General features: G+C 37.8%; 1 protein-coding gene across 2 annotated transcripts; it reads left to right on the top strand.

Moving 5' to 3' along the window:
• The first annotated feature begins 522 nt into the window (after positions 1 to 522).
• On the top strand, positions 523 to 10083 carry LOC117216582 (serine protease filzig). Of its 2 annotated transcripts, XM_033463388.1 has the most exons (8): positions 523 to 598; positions 1165 to 1252; positions 4253 to 6765; positions 7282 to 7735; positions 7868 to 8054; positions 8410 to 8675; positions 8756 to 8910; positions 9428 to 9589. In XM_033463388.1, the coding sequence occupies exons 2-8, from the start codon at positions 1165 to 1167 to the stop codon at positions 9587 to 9589; spliced, it is 3825 nt and encodes a 1274-aa protein (XP_033319279.1). In that variant the 5' UTR covers positions 523 to 598. The 2 variants fall into 2 exon arrangements, with proteins under 2 accessions (XP_033319279.1, XP_033319280.1); XM_033463389.1 differs by lacking the exon at positions 523 to 598 and having other exon boundaries at positions 9428 to 10083.
• The last annotated feature ends 1269 nt before the right edge of the window (positions 10084 to 11352 follow it).

Raw genomic sequence — 11352 nt, 5'->3', positions numbered from 1 at the left:
TACTTGAGATATTCAATGTATTCCTCCATGTAATACGCATTCTATTTTTTATTTTATATGTATTATTTACATTCCAGTTTTGCATCTTTAAATTCCCTTTGAATAGATGCACGAAGAGAGTATATATACGGTAGAGTGATGAAATATTTTATGCATAGTAGATTCTCTTTGAATATTTGGAGTATATTTCACGAGAACAAGTTGTAAAGGAATAACTTGCAAATTAAGATGGAGTACAAACTAGTTTATATTTTGTAGCTGTTGCGACTCACGATACTAATTTCTTGTACCGTTACAAAAGGCAGTATACATATCTACAATGTGTGTAAGTAGATTTGAAATGACGATTAATATAGAGTAGAACCTCCCATATCCGAATACTCTTAACATCCGAACGTTCTATTATCCCAACATGACATTTCCCAGTAACGGATGACTCTTTCCGTTTCATATATGTACATACTTTGCTAGTGTTCGTATACAATGTATTCTTTCCTGTATTCGATCCAGTGAATTCTCATCATAAAAATTTAGTGTGAAACTAATAGTTTTAACTATAAAAAACAAAATACGACATAACGGGAAATACGAAAATAGTGTAAGTGTAACAGAATTGGCAAAAATACATGATGTTCATGATGTATGTACAATGATGAATGTACATGATGAAAGTATCTGATCTGAAGCATGTAGATCCCTCAACTACTGGTAATACTAGAAAAACCTTAAACATACTGGTGTTATCAGATAATTTCATTGCGATAAAGACGATAATATTGACGACTTTATACAAATAGAAACAGCAAACAAAAGCGATAATATTTGTTTGAAGTACAAAACATTACTTGTGTTGAAAAAATCATAATTTAGTAGCTAGCAAGATATAGGATCTCCAAATATTTGGAGAATAAATATTTGAAGAATCATTTGATTTTAATCTGTGTTTCAATAAGCGAGCTTTCATATTAGAAAAGTGATTGCTCTATTATCCGTAAATTCTGTTATCCAAATAGTTTTTTCTGCCTATTAGTTCGGATAAGATAAAGGAAGCTCCACTGTATATGTACATCTCGTTTCTGCAAAGTGTAATCGTTGTTTAAATAATTTTGAGATTACTCGTACGAATAACTTCTTCTAACAAAACGATCTAAATTTTCGTTACAGATGGCTGTCGGGAAGAATATCCATTTATTACTCGTCATCCTTTCTTCGATGTCCGTTATTTCACGTTCTTACGTGCCCCAAGCCACAGGTAACAATTAAATTATATAACGAGCGACTAAACATAGATCAAGAATTAATGGATTGCGATAAGTGAATACGATGATTGCGATTTTATTTTTAACTATGGAAAGCTTCCCGTAAACGTGAGTTGCCTTTCACGTTGAAAAGTGTAATTGTTGCATTAGAATCTTCGACCTTAATTATTCGTCAGAAATTGTGCAGTGGATTATCCAGAATGAAAATTAGGGAGTTTTCTGAAAAAGGGACTATACATCGTAGACCTATGATAAGCGTTGATGTACATACACCGAGCCTATTTTCTAGTCAAATAGTTGAATTATAAAAGTTTTCTTTATTTCGTAAATATACAAAGAAGAAAATAAATTTTTCAGAACCTCTGTAATTATTAGACTGTGTAGATATATCTATGCATTTATGAAACATCTTAATATTTACTATTAAAGGAGTGGAAACTAAGAATACATTTTCCGTACTAAATTCCATATTATTTTTGCATATTACTTACGTTCTATACATTTTAGCACCTTGAAATTGCCTATAAATATCACATGAAAATCCGTGTTGCAATAATTATTAATTCAAACGTAGCTAATATCCGGACAGCAGATATTTATGCAAAAATTGATAATTCTACGAATATAATTAAAAAGATACAACTTACATAGGAAACTGTCTATTCTATTAAGTATTATTTCATATACTTTTACATATTATATGCACTTTAACACCTTGAAATTTCCCATAAATGCATGAAAATCCGCGGTCTAATAATTATTAATTCAAACGTAGCTAAAATATCTAGGCTGAAGATATTTATGCAAAGTTTCATAATTCTATGAATATAATCTGCTAAATATTTTAACGAGTATTATATTTTGAATATTTTATATATTTTTGCGTATTATGTGCATTCTATGCATATTTCCCACAAATGCGTAGAAGCCTGCGGTCTATTAATATTAAAAAACTGGAACTAGAATGCAATTCCAATGCAATTTACTCGATCCACCGTTTTATCTTACGGGTTCTTTTACCAGAATGCTCCTCGATTATGGGATAATACATATAGACAGAATATTTTTCCATGGTACGCTTCTCTTCATTGTAAACCGATGAAAATGTCAGAGGTCGATGAAAAGTTCCACTCGCGCGGAATCCTATAATTCAGTGTCAATCTCGGTTCGTTGCATACTCGCGCGCATTCGTTGAAGTATTTTAACCGATAACGTCATGTCTCACACGTGGACTGTCTACCACGTTGTAATTATCTCTGCGTTGATTGCGTCTGCATGGTGAAACAAACGTATCTTCCCACGCGTACATTTCACCGAGAATAATTTCACAGTTTTTCAATTGCAGTCATTATCAATTACATACGAATCGCTGAAGTTTCGAGTTTCAATACCCGCTGTCTATTTATACATATACCCTTATGCACATAGGCGCGTTACTTTTCAAACAATCGCACACGTACCAACATTGACACCAAATTCCACTTACATCTCACTTCCTTTCGAAAGTCGCGAATTCCACGAGTCGCGTATTTATACGTGCGCGTATCTCATTCTAAATGCATGTTCGCGCGTTCTCAATAGACGACAGAAATTTCGAATATCCCTACAAAGTGTCACACGCATACGAAGCATTTATATTGAATAATTAAAGCAATCTTCCGATGGTCACAGATACGTCGTTTCATATTAAATCCATAACGCCCCAACTACTTCGACAAACCAATTGAATACGAAATAGTTAAGCGAAGACAGGTTCTACGAAGCGGAAACAATTTTGATCGATTTCCCTGACGAAGAATAGTTTCAGGGTTTATTAATCAACAAGGACACTCGCCCTAAATACGATCTTTACCATTTTCGCAGTTCCATTTTCCAAAACCAATCGCTAATTAAATATCACGCAACAGTCTTATTACCCTGTTTGCGCTGCGTAATAATAGATTAACCAACGTATTGCACAATCGATACGGCAACGTATCTATATACTCTAGAAGGGTGGCAACGCGTTCATTTAATTAGTAAAATTTGTAATTACGTTCGTCGAAAGTAAGTGGAACAAAATGTTATTAGAGCACGATGTATCTGATAAAAATTCCAAAGGTCGAGTTTATCGTATTCCAAAGAAAGAGCGTTTCGTCTTTTTGTGCGTTGAAAATAACGGGTTTTGTTGCCTAGCGCTTTGTTCTTTAATTAGGAATTGTGTGCAAAAATTTCTCGAGTAAATAATTTTTAACAGCCTGTAATTCTTTATAAATCAAACTGATTGTTGAAATATGAATTTGTAACGTACCTGAATTCACGTTGTTCGTGACATAGTTGGACACAAAACGAAAGTCCGTGAAAAATTCAACAAAAATCTGGAACGCCGGAAGGATCCTGGTGATCCTCGTCTACGGACGATTCACGTTAGTAGGTCATTATATTGGTAGTATGCAGACACGTAAGAAGGCACGTGCAAAGCCTACATGCTTGCTCGTGTATGGCTTGGTCACCTGAGCATAACCGATCACGCTAAATGCCGATTTTTATGAGTATAAAGACATAACGAAACGTTTAACGCTGTACTCTCTGTCTTTGGAATTGGCATTTTCGTATCAACGAATTTCCACGAATTATTAGTATACTATACTATCAGACACATTGGCCCAAATTCAAAAATCGACGTAATAAATTTACCAAGTCGTAGGCCGCGGATAAATGACCGCTTTCTCTGAAAAATCAAAGACAGAATTTAGGACGAATGTTTCTGCATATTTGTTCGCACCATCTTAACAGCGCCGAATACCAAACCAGTCCAGTTAGTTTCGTTTTCAACTCGTTTATCGTGAACCGTTGCAGACTCGTCGCTAATTACAGTAGTACGCCCTGATTGGAATAATAAAAGTTCGCCTTGTTTCGCGAACCGCTATCGTAACTGGATCAAACGGGCGTTCAAGAATTCGTAGAACGTCAATACTCGAAAAGATATTTTGCACGACGATTTACTTTTACAGGCAGAAGACTGTTCGGCGGATATAGAATAGTACCAAAAGCGTGCCAGCCAACGATACCATCCCGAGTAAAGTCGAATGAACCCGCGATATGCATGTTCAATTACGAATGCTCGCGTCGAAATGGGCAAGTGGTCGGCGCGTGTGTGGACGGGTTCCTTTTTGGTGCATGTTGTCAACTGCCACCGAAAAATTCGCTTGGCAGCAACGTCGAAAACGTTCCGAGCCCCGATGAAATATTCAACGTACACGAGATCGATCACGTTCCGGATATTCCGATCTTGTTAAATTCAGACGGTACGCCGCTTGGAATGACTATGTCCCAGGATAATACCGTCAAAACTGATCCACCTAACGCGTCCAATCAAGCGAACAACGGAGGAACAACGTACACTAAAATTTCAACGTTCGAAGCGCCTTCGACGACCACGAAACCATCGTCTGAAAGTTCGCAGATGCACGACAGCGTTGAAAATGCGGAAAAACCGCAAGTACCTGCTCAACCAGACATAAGTCACTTAGAGGAAGATTTTCCAGCTCTGTTGGGTCAACAGAACGTTTTAGACGATCTGAGTCTGCCAGGATTGTTGAGTCACTCCGACTCGAACAACAACGTTCAGAATCACCAGGACAACTCCGCCATTAATCCGGTTACCACTTTGCTGAGTCCGGATCAAATACTTCAGATAGCGGATCCGGTTGACCAACTTCCAGCTTTGTTTTCGCAAGGACTGGGTCAGAATAATCACACTTCGCCCGATACGATACTGTTAAACGAAAACGGAACCATGCTGAACGAGACAAATAATCCCGATGATTTGTTCAAGCCTAATGTGGAATCCAGTGCCGAGAAGAAGAAAGTGACTGAAACTTTGAACAGCACTCAGAAGCCGAAAGTGACTGAAAGTGTGTCGACTACGGAAATTAAGAGGCCTCTGCACGACACCACATACCAAAGTACTTCGACGACACAGTGGATGAAATTTTCGGATCAATCAGCGTCTTCGATGCATGACGCGATGTCTTCTACCTCGGCAGATCAAAAACTCAGCACGCCGTCGATAACGAGATTGCCGGTGGTTACCCAAATGTACGCCAGCACACAGAGACTCACGACGACTTCTCTCCCTCAAGCAACTGCGATCGATAACTTTGGAGAAATCAGCACGATAGAAGAAAGAGTGTCGACGAAGAACGTGGAGGCTACCGAGTTTACGAACAGGAGAACGACCACGCCGATGACTACTTTAAGCGACAAAAAGGATGAACTAGTAAAAGTGCCAACAATTACCTATGACGCACCGTCCGGCAACAAAAAGGACGACATAGTAGATAAGGAAGAGCTAGCGATTAATCATATAATTTCCATTCTGAACGAAACGAAACCAGGTTCGGGAACCACGATTCAAACCCCCAACTCATCCATTAATAAATGGGTCAGTATCGACGAAACTTCGAAACCATCGTTGGTTCGAATCTCCACGAAAGCTCCTACCGTTCCAACTACCGCTCAAACTTTCCCGTACACCTTTTATAAACCAGTACAGACATCGAATTATTACAGCTACGAGACAGTTCCTACAGACACGACCTTCGCTTTGTATTCGACTTCCAATTCGCATTCGTCGAGACCATCGAGTCAATCGACTCTTGCTAATATCGGTACTTCGGATTATTCCACGAAAGCGACAACGACGAATCCCCCTGCGCCGACTGTGATTGTCCTAGGACCCCTTGGTACAGAATTCACTACTGATACTACCCAGAAAGCGGTTACAAGGAGACCAGTGAGCGAAACTGTTGGTCCTAGTACGACAGTTTTTAAGCCTACAATCGGATCGACGAGACCAAGTCCGCTTACCACGAGGAAACCAAGCGTCTCGACAACCATAACTCACAATATCAGTACAGTGATTTCCAATGTTGCTACCAATAACGTGGTTTCGACGAGTTTCTTCAGCGTCAACGTGAAAGACGGGACTACGTCTAAGCCAATGATGAACAGTAGCTATAGCACAGAATCTGTCGTCACTGAGACTGAATTAGAGTCAAATTCCGAGAAGTTGCCAACAAAGAGACCTACAATTTGGACTACCCTTTCTTCATGGTCGAGCAAGCCGAGTTTCCATTTGAGACCATCTAGTCCTCCGTTGGTTTTCCCAGACGACGATTTAACACCTGTCAACACTGTAGTCTTCAAAGATCCTACCACTTCAACGATGATGGACTTCAAAGCAACGACTGCTCTACCACACTGCGACGAAGAAACGGCTGCTCCGGATGACCTAATCAATTTCCCACCTGTCAGAAATCCGAATCTTAATATATCAACACCAATTTCGCAACAAGAAAAGCCAACCATCGTTGAAACTTTTAATAACACCGGTTATCCAGATATCGAGATGATAAGTGAGAATGATATTCCAACACCCACCTTCATCGAAGATGATATTCTTACGAATAAAGTCGACACATTCGTGAACAAGATCGTACAGTCTCTACAAGGCAACTTTCAGGTATTACTTTTACATTTACTTTTATGGTCTATTTATTGCTTTTACGAAGATTGGTCCAATTATGATTCGTGCAAATATCTCGTCTATTATTTTCTATATTTATGTATTATTAATCAACAACTTCTCTAGTTATAGAAATCGTACAAATTAATTCCAGTTGAATGAATTTTAGTTTTTCCAAATGTAAATATGAAACTTATTTTTGATGAAAATGATACCTTTGATGCTATTTATATACGTCTATTTATATCGAAGGAGATTATTTTTGGATAATAATACATCTATAAAAAAAAAAAATTATATCGAGAGATTAGGAATCTAAGTGACAAGCTAAGTCGGCCTCCTCGGCTAACAAGTTAAACTATATGAATAATTCTACTTTAATAGGGATAAAAAGCTCGTTGACTCAACTCATTGCTATAACATGGAATACTCAGTGCTCGCGACAACAATTCAGCCTTCGTGAGACGAGGGTTAATCTAACGGCTAAGACTAATCTCGTGTAATCTTATTCAGGATCTCAAAGATATCGTATACAACCGCGTTAACGGGACATCGGTTGCAACATCCAATCAACCATCCACTGTAACAAAGAGACCAACTACCACGACGCGAAAACCCGCGCGAAAACCCTCAACAACGACGAAACCTTCGTACGTTACGACGAAGAAACCAACGACCACGAAGAGACCGATCAATCGTCCGACAACTGTAAAACCATCGGTATCGGAGAAACCAGTTCGTCCTTCGAAACCGGCAACGACGAGACCGAAACCAACTAGTGGGTCTGCTGCAACCACGAAGAAACCCCAGGTTACAACGAAACGTACTAGACCAACTAGAAAACCTACTACAACGCTGGCTACAAGCACGGAGCTGATAGTGGCGGAAGAAGAGGAAACTAGTACTTCTAGTGCAGACGAAATCACTGCGAGTCCGCAGATTACGTCCTCGAATGATTTTCGTTCTCGTGAGTGCTGTTTACTTAATTGTTATAATAAGCTATATTTCAAATTTCATGATGTATCGGCGCAATCGAGCAAAAATTTTACCGTATAAATTTTATTGCTACCTTTCACTAAATGTTGTTATTTTTCTACAGAATGTGGTATAAGACCTTTGGTTAAATCTGGAAGAATCGTCGGTGGTAAAGCAGCGACTTTTGGCGAATGGCCATGGCAAGTTTTAGTCCGAGAAGCCACTTGGTTGGGTCTCTTCACGAAGAATAAGTGCGGTGGTGTACTGATCACGGACAAATACGTCATCACTGCAGCTCATTGTCAACCAGGGTATGTGCAATATTTTCCATAGCATATTTTTTCATTTATATTTGATTAGAATATTATCTGGTATATTCTTTCCATATTGTCCATACACTAGTGGCCATATTTCATATTATTAAAACGCTTGCTGATTTTTATTTAGATCTATTTATTAATTATTTTATTAAATTTTTATTCAATATTTCATTAAATCTATTATTTCAGCCTTACAATAAAAACATAAAATACTAATTCTTTTTTAACGTAATATGAAATGTCCTGGTACTTTCTACTTATAGTCAACGGCGTGAATTGGTTAAAATTGGTTAAAGCACGTAATATGCAAAGATGTATCAAATTTGTATTGACAAACGTTTTACAGATTCTTAGCGACATTGGTAGCCGTTTTTGGAGAATTCGATCTATCCGGCGAATTGGAAGCAAAACGGAGCGTAACAAGGAACGTTCGACGAGTAATCGTCAATAGAGGCTATAATCCAACGACGTTCGAGAGTGACTTAGCCCTCCTGGAATTGGAAACACCGATACAATTTGATGTTCACATCGTCCCAATTTGTATGCCCGAAGATGGTATAGATTTCACGAGTAGAATGGCCACTGTCACTGGCTGGGGGCGATTGAAGTACAGTTAGTATAGTTTCTACTTGTGCTATATTTTACTTAACGTATTTATGAATAGCATACTTATAAATAATCTGACTTTACAGATGGCGGTGTACCATCTGTTCTACAAGAGGTCCAAGTGCCCATAATCAAGAATTCTGTCTGTCAAGAAATGTTCCAGACAGGTGGACACTCCAAGCTGATTCTCGACAGCTTCCTCTGCGCCGGATATGCTAACGGACAAAAAGACTCTTGCGAGGTATCTTCAAAACGACGTAACTTCTCATTAGAACCCATTAAACTATATAAGTAGCTTGTTACTAATTTCTTACTATACTACGAATGTTTGTGCATTTATGGGAAATTCAAATGTGCAAAGATGCATAGAATTCGTATAAAATATTCCTGCGAAATATAGGAATATAGCAATACTATTCGATTATCATCTTGTAAACGAGTAATTTAACTTTATTCTGCGTCGATTCTGCAAGAAGATGAGAAATATTGCTCTTGCTGTTGGTTTAATTAATTTATACATTTTAGTAACATTCATATACCGTTGTTATAAATTTACTAAATTGTCCAGATACGCATTATACGTTTCCGGTTGTGTTTGTAAAAGTATTTTGCATCCCTTCCCCTATTTTGCATAACCGTAGTTTCCTTTTCACTGTATCATAAAATGAATTCGCCCTGTTTTAGTCTTTGTTTGTTCCTTTATGAATAAAAGAAAGAAAACGATATTTTAATATTATCTCCATTTGATTATTTCACAGGGTGACAGTGGTGGTCCACTGGTGATGCAACGACCAGACGGAAGATGGTTTTTGGTAGGGACGGTATCCCATGGAATAACATGTGCTGCACCATATCTTCCAGGTGTCTACATGAGAACAACTTACTTTAAACCCTGGCTACACAGTATCACCGGCGTCTGAAAGCCAGCAAATAGTTTATTTTTTGGACAAGGTGACAGGCACTGATGATTTCGTGCCACTTGTATAAATGTACAAAGGAAGATTAATTTATTTCCTTCGGAATAGATTGAAGAATATCGATTAAGGGACTAAAAGGATGAAACGGACACGGACGCGTTTCGTATACTATTTCCAACTTTAAATAATTTCTATCGCTCAAATATCCCAATTTCCTTAACAAGTACTTAGTAGAATCGATAAGTTATTTCGTTGATTTTCGATTATTTAAATTTTGAAATAGTATCAGGATCGATATTTAGTGGCAACTATTTCGTGAAATTTTGATCAGTATCCGAAAAATCACCGCGTATTTATGTACATCAAACGTTAAACGTGTGTGTACCATGTATATATACGTGAGTACGTATTACACGTACTATATGTATACAGTTACGAACTGCGAGCCTTATTTATTTCGTTGTTAGCTGTTATTTATTAAACTCATTTTTATACGAGGTAACAGTGTTTTCTTTCCATCCTCACCGCGCGCCATTGAAAAATATACATTTGACTTGGAGGGAAAGAAAGAGAAGAAAAGATGAAGAAAGACGTTGCAGAATTAAAAAATAAAAATCGCGGACCGTCTGGAAATTCTAATTCATTTGTAAAGAACTTGGGACGAACTTATAGTAATTAGAAAGCCGTGCGTGATACAAACTTTAACCATCGTGGATAAAGTTTCTTGGAAGTTCAGAACCTATCACGTCTAATAGCACGCGACACTTAAGCAGCGAACAACATTTCCATCCGGCGAAAATATTTTAACGAACCTTATACTTTAATTTATGCGAATACGAGCAAATAATCAAACCGCCTTAATCTGATAAAAAGTCGAAAATAAAACTGATTACTTAATCAAGGGCGGCTACAACATATTCGTCTACGTAGTTAAATCTCGTTTATCCAACCTTTTTCAATCTTGATTTTATACTCTCTATAAAGGGAAAAATGCAGAACATATAAATCTCGTCGTTGCATGTTATAAATAGCCCTTACACATGCAACGTAAATTACATATACATGTACTTTGGCATTTCCACAGACAGGTGGTTGTGTACTTAAGGGTATATTTACGGGAAGTCTTCCGGAACATGTGCGTGTCAAAAGTAGTTGAACCATGATCTAGAAACATGAACGTGAATCACATAAAATTTGAATTTTCTCGAGGGAGAGAAATGCATATTCGAGCTGTGTTGTGTTTTACTTTCGAGCTGCAATTGCTTCAATTGTAAAACGAAAGAACAATGACGAAATAAAAATAATGTCACTTTGAGAAATAAAATAACACCTTTTACTTTAGCGAAAAACACTCTCTTTGCTACTGCATATACAGGCATTATTCATGGGCCACCTAGGGAACGAATAAATGGAGCAGGATCGACCGCCCTGTGGAACATCAGGACATCTCGGATCAATACGACCAACGAAGATGGAAACAATAACGTTTGACTGGAACGACGAGGAAAGAGCTAAACACCTACACGAAAGTTCACCCAACGAATGGCGCTGCTGTATCCTGTGAGAAGAGATGCAATTTTTGTTCTATTCTACATATATGCAACTGTTGAACATGTTAAATAAAAATATTATACTCGTACGTTGAAACGTTCTACGCAAATTCTTTAACTCGAGAATAATTTGAAATCACTTTTGCATCGCATCTATGATCCCTCCAGGATATTTGTAAACGTAATACTTGTAAAACGAAATACTTTGTAAAAGGA

This window comes from Bombus bifarius, unplaced genomic scaffold, assembly GCF_011952205.1.
Source record: "Bombus bifarius isolate JDL3187 unplaced genomic scaffold, Bbif_JDL3187 scf7180000010271, whole genome shotgun sequence".
Taxonomy (NCBI): Eukaryota; Metazoa; Arthropoda; class Insecta; order Hymenoptera; family Apidae; genus Bombus; species Bombus bifarius.
This window is presented reverse-complemented; position numbering and strand designations above follow the sequence as displayed.

What these genes read in the sequence shown, in the direction of transcription:
- LOC117216582 (XM_033463389.1), top strand. Translation starts at nt 1,165, where the DNA reads ATGGCTGTCGGGAAGAATATCCATTTATTACTCGTCATCCTTTCTTCG. An exon ending in CTCTACAAGGCAACTTTCAG is followed by an intron (nt 6,766 to 7,281) that starts GTATTACTTTTA and finishes AATCTTATTCAG; the next exon opens with GATCTCAAAGATATCGTATA. An exon ending in GCAGCTCATTGTCAACCAGG is followed by an intron (nt 8,055 to 8,409) that starts GTATGTGCAATA and finishes AACGTTTTACAG; the next exon opens with ATTCTTAGCGACATTGGTAG.